General features: G+C 36.7%; 1 protein-coding gene across 1 annotated transcript in view; it reads left to right on the top strand.

Moving 5' to 3' along the window:
- lrp1ba (low density lipoprotein receptor-related protein 1Ba) overlaps nt 1-16,159 on the top strand; it is a 306,610-nt gene that overhangs the window by 190,231 nt on the left and 100,220 nt on the right. The window contains 3 exon segments of the mRNA XM_048163800.1: nt 3,511-3,638; nt 3,641-3,714; nt 13,775-13,967. Of these exon segments, the coding sequence (XP_048019757.1) occupies nt 3,511-3,638; nt 3,641-3,714; nt 13,775-13,967 (395 nt within the window).

Genomic DNA, 16,159 nt, shown 5'->3' with positions numbered 1-16,159 from the left:
TCAGCCTATTACTGCTTATAATGATGAACGAAATTGGCTAATTAATTGAACAATCGTGCCAATACACACACATATAAATTTAACTGACTCATCGCGCGGAGATATTTGAAAGCCTGCATCCAACGCAGACGACTGAAAGATTGACTGGCCACTTAACAGGTAATTTCAGCAAAACATCACTCGTTGAACTCCTCAGTTGAATCGGTGTGTTCAGCTTTTCCGCCAACCAATTCCGCCATGTAAATAGCAATCCGCCATGGCGCGAGCGCATCTCGCTCTTAAAGGGAATGGAAGATGACACTGTGATTGGTTTATTGAACGTTACGCCCATTATTCATTAAGAGAATAGGGACAACCCATTTCAAAAATGCGCCCGAGCGCACGGACCGTTTTTCCGTCGTTAAAATAGCAAAAGTGGATTTGGACACGCCCTGAGTGCACCTGCGCCGTGCGCTTTACACTTTGCGTTTAGATCGTTAAAATAGGGCCCCAAGTGTGATCCATACAAAAGAGAAATCAAATGTATATATTGAAGTAAATGTATTCATATTATTATAAACTGTTCATTCACATTAAAATAAACCGCACAACTTTGCTAATCTAGATGAAATTGTGCCACAAAGTTTGACTGAATGGACATAACTTTTGACATCTACAACAAAATATTTTTTTTCCCTCTTATATTTTTGGTTATTCTTACTATGTGTGATTGTTTATTGCATTAAGCATTTAGATTTATTTAGATAATTTAGTATTTAGATTCCTGCTTTCTGAAATCAGAATTTATGACGGATTTTGGGTCACAACTGTGTTTTACACAGTAAATTTTTGTTAAACAGCAGTTGAGAACCCTTGATTATGAATTATAAGATATTTAAAGACATTTAAATTGATTTCCCCACCACTTTATGCTAAATTATATTCAAAGTCAGATGTGGTTTATTGCTATTTATGTCACACTTTCAACATGTACCAGTACCATTGCTTGATGTTTGAAAAGTGATCTATATAAATAAAAAAATGACAATATGCATTAGCTTTTGTGAAACTGCTAAGACTAAACAATCTTATGTTAATGTTAGCTTGTGTTCCACATGTGTACCATTATAAACAGGATAATTTACACAGTAAATATTTTTTAAACAGCAGTTGAGAACCCTTGCTTATGAATTATAAAATATTTAAAGACATTTAAATTGACTTTAGCATTCCCCACCACTTTATGCTAAATTATATTCAAAGTCAGATGTGGGACATTCCTAATTTATGTCAGACGTTTGACACTTTCCATTGCCTAATGTTTGAAACAAGTATATAAATAAATACAAAATGACCAACATCAGCTTTTGCCAAATTGCTAAGGGTATACAATGCTATGCTAACTTTATCTTGTGTTCTTCAGGTGTATGATTATAAACAGGATAATGTACTGTGTTTTACACAGTAAATATTTGTAAAAACACAAGTTGATAACTTTTACTGTGTTTTACATAGTAAAACAGGATTAAGCAGGATTCGACAAGTGTTCTCTTCACTGTTCTGAGTAGGAAGTTGATTTCTGCAAACTGTCATATTTCTTATGTAACTTCTCAATGGTTTAAAGTACAGTAAGCTATATTTTATCCATAGCATGAACATGGCTGTTTGTTCTCGAAGGAACATTTCACTATTTTATACCTTGACAACAATTAATTGGACTGTAGCAGTCGCCGCTTTAGCCTGTTAGAGCATTACCACAGCAATAAGTGACTGCTGCTGTCAGCAAGAAGTCCCACCGATCCAAAAGCTGCCAAAGTTCACAGCTTGGAGTCACACGCCAGCACTAGCGGCTGACACTGCAAGGTGCCGTCACATACCAAGCTAGCACACTCGTCTTAAACACAAGGACATGCTTCGTCCTTCAATGGACTAGTCTTTTTCTGCCATGTTAAAAGAGAAAAGGCTGATGCTATTAGGCTGTAGCCTTTTTGATTATAATTGCAGATGAATACATTTTTAATGAGGCTATTAGCATAGTGTAGTGTAGCATCAAGGGTGTACATTTTATTTTTAGAAGACCCTCTGTTTTTTTTATGCAAAATTTAAAATTTTAATATGGCATTTAAAGAAAACGTTTAAGTCTGAAATGTAACAAATTTTAAAGATGTAATGCCTTAGAAAAGTGATGTTAGTTCTGTGAAAAGCACTAGCATGATTTGTTAGCAGATGCCGCTAAGCTTGATAGTATTTAATGCAAGGGTGGGGAACGTTGATCCTGGAGGGCCATTGGAGCTAAAATCTGCAGGACAATGGCCCTCCAGGATCAATGTTCCCCACCTCTGATTTAATGTAATTGTAACAGAGGGAGGTCCACTGGAGGTGAGCGTAGGTAGAACCAAAGTGCAGTTTATTAACAATAATCCAAAATACAAACTTGAACAGGAACATCAAGACTTGACTCACGACACGACACGACACGACACGACACGACAACCAACCAACCAACCAACCAACCAACCAACCAACCAACCAACCAACCAACCAACCAACCAACCAACCAACCAACCAACCAACCAACCAACCAACCAACCAACCAACCAACCAACCAACCAACCAACCAACCAACCAACCAACGAGTTACATACAAACAAAGCTAGACCAGATAACAATGGATCATGAGGGCTATTTATACTAAGAGACTAATGACAAACAAGGAACACCTGTGAACAATGAAGACAAAGGACCAATGACAGGACAGAACTGAAATCACATGACAATGACAACCAATGAGAACATGACACATGAGACAGGGGAAGTACATGACATGAACACATAAGGGCAAAGGGAAATCACATGACAAAAGCACATGGCAAAAACAAGCAAAACAAACATAGCAAAACAGTAAAATAAACCAAAACACATGAACATAAAACAATACAAAAACAAGACATGACAGTAATGACATTTAGAAAATTTTATGGGTGACTTTGGTCATATATAATAAGTAGGGCTGTCAGTTTAACATGTTAATTTGATAAGATTAATTAATTAAAAAATGCTCAAAAAAAAAAATAACACAACTGATCATACACTTATGAAAAGTCCTGTTTCTGTCATGTATAATAAGTAGGACTGTCAGTTTAATAAAAGTAGGGCTGTTAATTTAATAAAATGAATTATAAAAACGCTATTGATCATACTCGTAATTGTTTCTTCTGTTTTGTACTGCAAAATGTGTCATTTTATTGCGGCATTCACAGCCAACATTTATGTCGTAAATTTGTCAAATTTGAAGAATTGCTCAAAAAAGTTATGTTTGTCCTGAGAAAAGTACTTGCATTTTTAGAATTTATGTTCATCTTGGCGTTTCCATCCAGTGTTTTTTTTTTTTTTTTTTTATCCGATATCCCAAAACGCACATAAAAATAGGTGGATGGAAACATAGCTAGTGACTTAGATGTCCAAGTACTTTAGACTCACAGTTTTATTGTAGAAATAGTTTGTGACAGCAGTGTGTTTGCACTCCTCTAGCCTGATGTTTTGGACTAACTGGAATGAGCAGAGGCCGAGCATCATGAGGTCGACCTTAACTGGCCGGAACATCCGAGTTATTGTTAGCGTGTATGTCATCACCCCTAATGGACTCACCATCGACCACAAAGCGAAAAGCTGTATTTTTCCGACGGCAGTCTCGGGCACATCGAGAGGTGTGATTACGACGGCTCGCACAGATATGTGAGTATGGAGGCTTTATGTGACTTTTGAAAAATGCATGAAAGTGCATTAGCTGAAGTAGAGGCTATGTTTTAAGAGCGCTGGAAACATCTTTCAGCCTTTGTAAAGCTTTTCTGTTTTGCTGAGGTGAGACATTGAAGGAGGACATCCATTGAATAGAGGTCGCGTGGGTTCAATACAATTGTCAATTGTCTCTTGAAATCAAAAATTTGCTCTCGCCAGGAGGACAGAATAAAAGGTCCCAGCATCGTTAAATCAAGGTAGCAGTGTCATTTCAGCATTTAAAGGGTTAGTTCACCCAAAAATGAAAATTATGGGGCCTGTGGTGTGATGATGTCTTGCTCTGGAGGCTGTCATATGCAAATGTATTTGCCCGTGTGACATCACATATCCTGCAATATCAGAACGAGCCATTTTTGGAGCTTGATTAAAAATGCTTTGTTAAAAATGAGGAGCATATTTTAATGGTACAAAGACCTCTTATATGTCAAAAGATCAAGGAAAATTAGGTTTTTCACGCCATGACCGTTAACAGTTTATTTAGTAAAACGAACATATTTACAACTCTGTTCAAGTAATTATTTCAATTATTTTAATTGATTAAGCTAAAATAAGTTGAAAGCAAATCTGCTTTCATGTTTGCTTCCAACAGGGGCCAGGAACCTCAGGTAAGAGGGTTTGACAACTGCCACAATGCCGCGGCTCACTAAACAGCTCCTAGCCATCTAATGAAACTATCTGCTCACTAGGCTATTAAAAGGTGAAAATTGATCTGGGCGAACAAAAGGAACATTTGTTTTCTTGTGGTGTTAGACAGATACAGAGGATAGAGAGGCGGGATCCTGCCAGAGCATGCTGTAGGAGGTAGTGCCATCTAGGTTACTGTTGACAGATCCGTAGCCTTTTCAAACTTCCTCTAGAGGAAATGACACGCACTGGATCTTCAGTGTACATAGTCTGAGCCACACATTCAAATTCCCAGGAGTTCAAAATTAATCATGCAAATTGGATTTTTCCTTATGAAACTTTAACAAAACACATGAAATATGACCCTATTTGCTTTCTTAAAGGTAAAGTGTGCAATTTCTGAGCTACTTGTATCACCCAACGGAATTGTAAATACAACTTTTCAAAGTGTTCCAGAAAACATTAATTTTCTTTTCCTTGTTCTCCTCTAGTTTCCCTACATTTAACAGTAGCATAGTGAATGCATTGTAGAAATGTCACAGTATTTTTATCACTTGTAAGTGCATTCAAATAAGGCATTTATTTTTACTGGTGACTGTAAGAATCATTTGTTTCAATTCTGATGTGTGGTTTTCACAGTTTTTAATCTTGTGTAGTTTAACAGTTTCTTTAAAGGGGACCTGTTATGTACCAATATACAAGATGTAAAAAAGGTCTCTTATGTCCCCAGAGTGTGTATGTGAAGTTTTAGCTCAAAATAACCCACAGATCAGTTTTTATAACATGTTAAAAGTGCCACTTTTTGTGTCCCTTTAAATGCAAATGAGCTGTGGCTCCCAGCCACCTTTCAAGAACAAGGTAGAGCTTTAAGAGCTCATGCTCCGGCAACAACAAAACAGGACAATCTCACGCACTGAAAATGTCAGAAACTGCGGTGTTCAGCCTTATATGTTCAGTCATGTGTCATCTGACTGTACTGTGCATATTAAATGCTTTTATGAATTACGCAGACGCATATAAAAAAAAAAAAAAAAATTAAAATATAAAAATAACACCATAGGTCTGGTCTCCTGGTGTCTTCACCTTGTATCATAAATTTCATAATTCCCACTTCTGAAGTTGTGATTACGAGCTTGTCGCATTCAAGTGGGCAACTTCAAATGTTCATGTGCAATTTTTAACTAGGAAACTCATATTTGCGATAATTCTAATAGCACGTGAGGGCAGCATCAGTGAAAACAGGCAGAGACAGTGGTAGATTTAGCAACATTAGCCATACAGAGTGCCAACGAGGTCTTTCAGAAAGACAATTTGGAAGGACTTACAACATATGACGTGCGATACTTACTTTGTCTGGATCTGAAGTTTGCGCACAAAGCGTTGGCATTGACCCATCTTTCAGAATCAACCTTTTTGAAAATTCAGCGTTGAAAAGACCCTTGTTTGTGTTGCAGTCCGGCGCAAAATTGACGCAAACATATGAGATGTTTTTTAGCGATTTCCTTCTGGACATTTCCATTAAAAATTAAATTTAACCACAGTGTCTTAAGTGAATCAGATGGCAGGAGTCTATGGAGACTAACGTGCATTAGTACATCCCAAAACACAACACTTGTAATGCCTCTTGCCACAGACATTGTAAAACTCCAGCTGCTGCAGCGAGGATACAGAAATGGCGGACTCACTCAGGGCTGTGTCTGTGCTAATTAGGTAGATCCAAAAGAGATGTAAAGAGTACCTGAAAACCATACTTGAGTAAAAGTACACACACCTTTACAGTGAAAATGACTCCATTACAAGTTACAAGTCACCAATTCCAATACGACTTGAGTAAAAGTCTTAGAGTATCTGATTTTAACAGTGTTTTACTCATACTAAATGTTGGCTCAAAGAGGCACTTAGTCCTCAACACCTAAGAGAAATGCAGTGAAAATAAGAAACAGTTGATTTGTAAGATGAGATATCATGTTAATTTTCTAAAATCAAAATAAAACTGAGGTCGACACAACAGCCTCTTAAACTTCTACAAACTCTCAAGTTTCAGTTAAGCTCAAGTGCACAAAAAGGCAATAAATTAATATCCTTCAAAAAGGTCTAATCAATATAGCGGATAAATAAAATATGCACCGGATGAGCTGGTGTCGGCCTCATCGCTGGCTGCAGTCATGTCCTCATCTCATAAATCAATCACCAAACATTCAGCAACTACATGCTTTAACTTTTAACTTTGTTGACAAGTTTGGGCGAGTAAGGGCAAAACACACAAGATTTAGAAACTTCAATGCTCTTAGATGGCGATATCACTTCCTTATAGCAGAAACAAACTGCTGCAGAAAAAGTTAGGTGCCAGGCAAAAAAAGTACATTTACTTATTCAAAATTGTAATCAAGTAGAGAGTAAAAGTTGCTAAAATCTTTGATACTCAGTACAACTACAAAGCAGCCCAAAAGATACTTAAGTACAGTAACTACATTTACTCAAATACGTTACACCACTGGGTAGATCGTCACTGGCTGTGGGCGGGGCTTCTCCCTAAGATGACGTCATTGTAGGGGGGAATCTGAATCAGCTTGTTTGAAGAGACTGCTTTTGAATTATGAGAATTAAAAAAATAATAATAAAAGAAATGAGTGAGTGAGTGGATTTTTACCATTATAGGCTGGATGTTCTCACACACTGCGGACACGCATCGTTGTTCAAACCTTATAAAAGTGAATTTTGCATAATAGGTCCCGTTAAAAGAAAGTTGTGAATGTGTTAAAGGTCCCATTCTTCGTGATCCCATGTTTCCAACTTTAGTTAGTGTGTAATGTTGTTGTTAGAGTATAAATAAAATCTGTAAAATTTTAAAGCTCAAAGTTCAATGCCAAGCGAGATATTTTATTTAACAGAAATAGCCTACAACGAACGGCCTGTTTGGACTACATCCCTCTACTTCCTTCTTTAATGACGTCACTAAAACTGTGTTTTGACTAACCTCCGCCCACAGGAATACACAAAAAAGGGGGCGTGGTCTTGTTGCGCTCCCACGGAGAAGAGCAAGAGTTGCGTTTGTCGAGTGTGATTGTCGCCATGTCGTCGAAACGCTGTTATTTTCATCCCGCAGTCCAATCACCTTTGTTTGGCCTTCCCAGGGACACTGTACTTAGAAATCAGTGGTTACAATTTATGTTTAACTCGGTTCCCGAAAATTATAATCCACATGTTAAACTATGTGCAGCACATTTTACTGAGGACAGCTTCCTCAATCTCAGTCAGTTTAATGCCGGATTCGCACAAAGATTATTTTTGAAAGATGGAGCAGTTCCCTCTTTGTCTGGAGAAGGCGTTGTTTGTGGACCACAACCGGTAAGTGCATTTTATTATTTACGTTGGTGCGTTTAACAGTTTCTGTAACTTATCACACAAAGGGCAACGCTGTTTAGCTTTGTTAACTAGATGGCAATTGAAACTTATCCGACCAAAACTTTTAAAAAGTATAGTAATTCAACCGGACACCATCGATTGTTGGTGTTTGTTATGATCAGTTTAAATTATTTGTTGATTATATCTGTTGTTTACTGTTTAACCACATGCTGGTTTAGCTGCAGCCACACGAATCATTGTTCTATGTTTAGGCCTATGTAACATTACCTACTGTAAATAAACAGCTTACCATTGTGACACATCCTGTAAAAGACGTGTTTGCACAGGTTCTACTCGATCCTCTTCATCTATGTTCTCCGGGTCTGATTCCGGCTCAAATTGATAGGGTAAAATTAAAGACATGTTTACAATAACACTGAGCACATGCATCTCCCCGTTATGGTAAGAGGCGTGACCTTTCCGGGCAAGGAGCGCTAAGCTGTTGTCGAATCACAACACAGGAACCGCTGGCACAATCAGAACTCGTTACGTATTTCTGAAGGAGGGACTTCATAGAACAAGGAAGTCATCAGCCCGTTTTTATGACAGTGGAAACAGCGGTATACAGATAAGTAAATTATGTGAAAAATACTGTGTTTTTTTACACGCGAAACATGAACACATGTTATATTGCACACTATAAACACAATCAAAGCTTCAAAAAAACACGAAGAACGGGACCTTTAATGTTATCACTTTCAAATGAAGCTTTTCACTTTGTAGTTAACTGTGAGGAATTCATTTCAAATTTTCAGTTTTCAATTTTTAGTCATGTTACTACATAAGTAATTTTTAAATTATGTAGTAGCATGACTAAAAATTGAAAACTGAAAATTTGAATTGAATTCTCAATTTTAAACAAAGTAGTGCATGCATTGTAGAAATGTTACAGTAATGTTGTGGTCAATTGTGGTTAACTGAGAATTATTTGCCTCAATTCAGATTTGCAATTTTCAATTAAAGGTGCTCTAAGTGATCCTGGGTGGAGTAACTTCCTGTTGACGTTCGAAGTGTTGTCAAACAAAACTAGGCTAGCTAGACCCTCCCTCCTCCTCCTCCTCCCCCTTCCCTCCGTGCTTCCTGAAACAGTCATGAACGCGCATTTAAAATCATTCTTGTCGGTTATTGGCTGGAGCATGTTTATTATGTTTCATGGTCCAGGCTGCACCAGTTTGTTTTTATTGCCGTTTTTGGAGCTTGTGGCGACTACAGAGACCGCGTTTTTTTTACAGTGTGTTCAGGGGACAGGCAGCTAGCGGATAGTGAGTAGATGTTTGCTGTATGTGACAAAAAATGTTTTGGCCCAAAAACCTTTAACAATTTAAAAAGTACTGAAAAATATATGTTGTAAAAACGTTACACTAATGTTATTACTTTCAAGGTATTTTGTCTTTGTAGTTGGCCGTGAGAAGCATTTGCTTCTATTTAGATGTGCGTTTTTTAATTTTTAATCAGGTTACTGCTTAATTAAATTTTTTTTTTTGAAGAAAGTAATGAATGTGTTGTAAAAACATTACATTAATGTTAGCGCTTTCAAATGAGATTTTTCTCTTTGCATTGTTTGCTTCAGTTCAGATTTCCATTTTTGAAATGTTTTAATCATGTTACTCTGTAATTTAATATCTGTAAAGAAAGTAGTGCATGCGTTGTAGAAACGTTACACTAATGTTGTCACGTTCAAATGTTGCTTTTTTTCCTCCGGTTTTAACAGTTTTTAATCATGTTACTGTGTAATTAACAATTTCTCTAAAGTAGTGAGTGTGTTGTAGAAATGTTACACTAATGTTATCACATTCAAATGAAGCTTTAACCTTTACAGTTGTATTTGTTTTTAAAAGAAAAAAGTTCTTTAGTGTCGCAGTTCATTCCAGCCCACATTAAAAATAAAATATCCAAACAATTTTGACCACTTTATGAGTACATTCAACTGAAAATCGAACTTTTTAAAGAAATTCAGTCCTATGCAAGTAAGAAAGAGGCAGAGTTTAGCAAGGAGTCAATATAACTTGAAATAAAACAGAAACAGCTATCTGCACCTGTCCTAGTTGACGTTATTTTTGAGTTACGCTTCGTCACATTATTGGGTATAGCAAATCTTAGATAATCCCTGCTTATAAGCAACTTGAATCTTAAGCCTGTGCTCGGAGCAGGAATGTCATGTTCCTGCCCACTGATTTGTAATTCAATGCTGAAAAGTTTTGATCTTAAGAGAGCACAAAGAGGTTTTCACCTGCCGAGATGACAGCTCTGATATAAGAACATCATGCAGATGTGTCGGCCTGCATCTTTCATCCTGTTCCCCCACCTTTAGAAATGCTCAGAGACACACATACGAAGGAACACTTGGGAATAAAGACGCCTCGACTGCAAGAGGGTGAGAACACGTGTTTGACATGTTGTCATCGAGGATTAAAGCGTGAGTCTCGCTCTCCACATGCCGAGCTGCCTATTATTACAGAAAGACTCTGGCAATCAAACGGACGGCCCTTCAGAGACATCTGTGTCTGTGTGTGTTACTGAAGAGCGGTTAATGCCGCACTTCAAAACAGATGTGTGTGGCTCACGAAGCCTTCTGAAATAAATAGCTGAAACCGTGAAAAGCTCTTAAAGCTGGAGAAAATGTGTGTAACCTCTTTTTTTGTTGATGGGTTACATGCAGTACGGTTATCGCAGAAACAGCAATTGAGAATTTGCAGTGGCTTGTTTTGTGGACGTGGTACTGTAACTTCACAGAAGTGTTGGACTGTTTATTTGTTTTATTTTTTTTTTACTTGAGCTTTTCTTTGTTCGCCATATTACATGATTTTTTTTTTTTTTTTTTTTTTTCCAAAATGTATTATTATGTTTGCTATACATGAAAAAAAAATTATAATTTGTGTACCCTCAGAAATGAAATTAGAATTTTTTTCTTTCTCTTAATTATTTTAAGTAAAAACAAATCTGTAGTGTCGACTTCAACCAAACTGGGGGCATCTTGATTTTGTTTTATTTCAATTTATTTACTTTTGTTTTGTTTTGTTTTTTTGTTTTGTTTTTTCTCACTTTATGCAATTTTTATTAATTTTAGAAATCAATGTTTTTTGCCTTTTTCGTTTTCACACACAGCAAGGGAAAAAAAACAAAAAAAAAAAACTCAGGGAATTGATTACATTTTTAACCTTGCCTGACAGGGCTTCTGCATCATATGGAGTTCTAAAGAAGAAGAACTTATGATGTTGGATTTTCCACTCAGCAAGTCACAACAGTTTGCTTGTCTTTGATATGAATCAAATGTTGTTTCAGTGAAACTTTTCAATGGTCATCAAATGGTGACTAACTACTAAATCCTAATATTACACGCATTTGTTGAGTCTTTCGAACCCTCGTTCATTCCCCTCTCTACCATCTCAGCATTTCTAAGTGATTTTAATCAATTCATTTCTGATTTCCGTTAATTTCCTTCAGGCACACAAAGAACAGACCCTCTCCCCACAACTTACTTTTGTTCCCGATTCCATGCGTGATGTATCCAATGTCTGTTACGGCAGGGATTCCATTTACACTCCGCCGATCTGGGTTAATCATTTATAATGTCAGGTACAATGGAGGAGGGCTGTCCTTCGCATGTCATGGTGGTTTTCCCCTTCAGCTCTTGCCAGGCCCATGTGTCTGTGTGAATTATACAGACACTCAGTGTGGTTTATTTTGGTCTGTGCACCTTTGTGGTGAAGTGCACAAAGTAAATTGCTTGATGGAACTGTTCTGTACAGCATGAGAGATGGTTTGTTTTATTTATTACCAGTGCTTGAAAGTTATTGAATGATTTTTACAAGACTATCTATCTATCTATCTATCTATCTATCTATCTATCTATCTATCTATCTATCTATCTATCTATCTATCTATCTATCTGTCTATCTGTCTGTCTGTCTGTCTGTCTGTCTGTCTGTCTGTCTAAAAAGCTAGCTAGCTTTTTTGGAATTTATAAAAAAAAAATGCATTTCAAGCATAAGCCTTTAGGTCAGAAATTCAAGGTCATTAGACATATTTATTCACCCAAGCATGTCAAAACTTTTCACTGTTAGTCTATAACCTGAAATATTTATTAGGGCCCCTTTAAAAACAGTTTTTTTTGGGTAACACTTTAGAATAACTCACGCTATGAAGCATTAGTTAAGCATTAGTAAATAGTCAATTCATCATTTATAAAACATTAATAGACATTAGTAAGCCGTTTATAAATACAGATATAAATGCTTTGTTCTTGATTTATAAGCACATCTATAACGAGTTTAATAATTGTATTTTCATACTTTATTAATGATCAATTTATCATTTCTAAATTATATTATTACATTATTCACAAACCAGTAATTTAGGAGTTGTCAGTGGTTCATAAGATCATTTAGGAAGTGTAAGTAAATGATTAATAAAATATTTAAATGTACATTTATGCATCTTATTATTTAGACATATAGGGCCCTATAATACACCCGGCGCAATGCGACGCAAGGCGCAGCGCAAGTGTGTTTGCTAGTTTGCGTCCGGCGGCGTTCGTGTTTTCCCGTTCAGCGCCACGTCCTTAAATTAGTAAATGCATTTGCGCCAGTTACTGCGCCCATGGGCGTGCTGGTCTAAAAAAGAGGTGTGTTCAGGCGCATTGCTATTTTAAGGAGCTGAAAATAGACTGCGCCATAGACCAACTCAAACCTGGTCTAAAGTCTAAAGTCAATGGCGCAATATTTTTTTGTTAGAGCGCATTGGTAGAAACTGCGCCTCTGGGCGCGTCCACAGTGCGCGTTGACTTTGCTTATTACACACAGGGATGCGCATCACACAAACATGCCAAATATTAAAAACAAAAGGATTACAGTGTAAAAGAATATTATTGTGTAGGCTACATAAATATAAAAATGTAATGATGAATAGTCATTGCGTGTATTAGAATTAGGCTACCTATTTTCAATTCAGCCTATTACTACTTATACCTGCATCCAAAGCAGACGACTGAAAGATTGACTTGCCACTTAACAAATCCCGCCATGTAAATAGCAATCCGCCATGGCGCGAGCGCATCTCGCTCTTAAAGGGAATGGGAGATGACACTCTGATTGGTTTATTGAACGTTACGCCCATTGCTCATTAAGAGAATAGGGACAACCCATTTCAAAAATGCGCCCCGGCGCACAGACCGTTTTTCCGTCGTTAAAATAGCAAAAGTGGATTTGGACACGCCCTGAGTGCACCTGCGCCGTGCGCTTTACACTTTGCGTTTAGATCGTTAAAATAGGGCCCATAGTATTAGTTACTTAGTGTGTTAATAAATGCTTTATTAACATATTCCTAGTGTCAAAACTACCTCAGTACTAACTTTAAAACATTAGAGAACAGCAGTGCAGAAGATCACTGAACCTTTAAATCTCATTTATAAAAGCTTTACAAAGCATAAATAGTCCTCACTTTAGATGAGCTCACAAAAATAGTCAACTGACTGCTTCTAAATGTTTTATAATTATCTGAATTAATCATGAATTACAGTCATGAATATGTGTTAATAAAACATTTACTAACACACTAAGTAACTATTACTATGTGTCTAAATAATAAGATGTATAAATGAATGTTTAAATAGTTTATTAATCATTTACTTACACTTCCTAAATGAACTACTGACAACTCATAAACAACTGGTTTGTAAATAATGTAATACTTAATTTAGAAATGATAAATTGATAATTAATAAAGTATGAAAATACAATTATTAAACACATTATAGATATGCTTATAAATCAAGAATAAAGCAATTATAGCTGTATTTACAAACAACTTACTAATGTCTATTAATGCTTTATAAGTGATTAATTAACTATTAACTAATGCTTAACTAATGCTTCATAGTGTGCAGTTATTATAAAGTGTTACCTTTTTGTTTTTTTCTTTTATTGCTAGCTTATTTCTCTCACCTAAATTCTGCCTCTTAAATTTGTAGGTCATTGTGAAATCAGGACCCGGAACGTTCTTTGGCTTGGCAATTTACAGAGACTTCATCTTCTGGTCCGACTGGACACAGCGGGCTGTGATCCGCTCTGATAAGTTCACCGGAGCCAATACAAAAGTACTCCGTGCGGACATCCCTCATCAACCGATGGGAATCGTTGCTGTTTCCAATGACACCAACAGCTGTATGTAATTCATTTCCTTTGTTTCATCAAATGACGCAACTGTTTTAACATTGAATTCAAACCAAATGTTTGTACTTGAATTGAAATTGAAGTTTTGTGACAACAAACTATTGTGATATATTTCTAAAAGCCTTGAATCGAAGAAAGTTCTTAAACAAAATATTCTTGAAAACTAGCAGATGAGCATGTTTCTTGGTTGACGTATACCGGATGGTTTGCAGTCTTGTTTGTATTAGTCACACAAAGCTTGTTAGTGTTATTCACATAAAGGTGCTTACTCTGTGATGACAGCAAACACAATGCAAAGTCACTGATGTTAGATGCATCATAAGTCACTGGAGGCTTTTTTGATGGGTGCGCAGTGAAGCTAGGACAAAATCAACACATTCTGACATTGGGGTCAGATAAGATGAACGCAGTCACAATGCTCTTTGCTGACTCTACGTTTTGTGGAGCAAGATGGATTCATGTCAGCACAGTATGAGAAATACAGAAACAAATCATATTAATGAGGGGCTTTACATCATCAAAGGGGACTTATCCAGTAATTAAAGGCTGATGTATTTCCTTATGTTAAGTAACATGAAATCAAAAGATTCTGTGTTCAGATTAAAAGCTATGAATTGAATTTTTCGATTCAGATTATGGGCCTTATAATACACCCGGTGCAATGTGATGCCAGGTGCGACGCAAGTGTTTTTTTTTTTGCTAGTTTCAGCCTGAGGCAGTTATCCCTTTCACGTCTTGCTCCATGTTGTTTAAATATTTTGAGGCAACTGAAATAGACTGCGCAGTTGACCAACTGAAACCTGGTCTAAAGTCAATGGCGCAATTTTTTATTTATTTATTTATTTATTTATTTTTTAAGAGCGTGTTAGTAATATGCACGTACACTCTGCTTATTACACACACAGAGATGCGCAGCAGCACACAAACATGCCAAATATTAAAAATAAAAGTATTACAATGTAAACTATTATTGTTGTGTGCATAAAGATAAAAAATGCTTTGGAATCCAACTTGTCCCGTAGATGGATCTGCTTTAACCTCGTGCATGAGCAGATCAGTTTCCTCACTAGAGAAGCGTTCAATTTTTCTGCTTGCAAATTCTGCCATGTAAATAGCGAATCCGCCATGGCGCGAGCGCAACTGGCTTTTAAAGGGAATGGGAGATGAGACTCTGATTGGTTTTATTATTATTCGAATCTTTTGTTTCGAATCAGTGGTTCGAAGCATGAAAGTCACGTGATTTCAGTAAGCGAGGCTTCGTTACATCATAAGTGTTTCGAAATTTCAATGGTTCACGTGATTTTGGCAGTTTGATTCATGCTTCGAACCACTGAAACAAAAGATTCGTAAAGCTTCGAAGCTTCATGAAGCAGTGTTTTAAGATCGCCCATCACAAGATATCGTTGAATAAAGTCGTTATTTTGTTTTTTTGGCGCACAAAAAGTATTCTCGTCGCTTCATAACATTAAGGTTGAACCATTGTAGTCACATGAACTGTTTTAAATATGTCTTTAGTAGCTTTCTGGACAATATAAGTGTTAATTGTCTTGCTGGCGATGCAGGTCTCACTGAGCCATTGGATTTTATCAAAAATATCTTAATTTGTGTTCTGAAGATGAACAAAGGACTTACGGGTGTGGAACGACACAAGGGTGAATAATTAATGACAGAATTTTCATTTTTGGGTGAACTAACCCTTTAAGAGTCCATTTTATTTTTGATTTATTTATAAATGTATTGAAAAACAGTTGAAGAAAAAGATAAGTGCATATATTTGCATGCTTTAAATGTCATTTTCAGTTGTGAGTTAGGGTTCTGCAGACAAAAATCCTACTAAATGCCCTGCCTGGCCTCCACTGCTGGAAGTACATTTACATAAATTCTGTTTAGTGAGCATGGTGACTTTTATGTTTATGTGTCCCGACCACGAAACTTATACCTGCAGTGCTTGGTAATTGCATCTGTTGAAACTCACAAGGAGCAACACATTTCAAGTGCCTTAGGCGCAAATCTTTTAATGCGAAGAAACCAAACTCAATTCACCCAGGATGTAAAACTGCACCATGAAATTTACAAAATTAGCAGAATTTATAGTACGTGACACATTTATAGAATGCCCACTTTCCGCTCCGCTTCTTTCTTGGGCTTCGATAGAGATATTTCTTTGTTTGCGGTTCAAGCCT

The sequence above is a fragment of the Megalobrama amblycephala genome, linkage group LG2 (assembly GCF_018812025.1).
Source record: "Megalobrama amblycephala isolate DHTTF-2021 linkage group LG2, ASM1881202v1, whole genome shotgun sequence".
Classification (NCBI taxonomy): domain Eukaryota; kingdom Metazoa; phylum Chordata; class Actinopteri; order Cypriniformes; family Xenocyprididae; genus Megalobrama; species Megalobrama amblycephala.
Note: the sequence above shows the minus strand (reverse complement) of the source record. Positions and strands in the feature narration are given on the sequence as shown.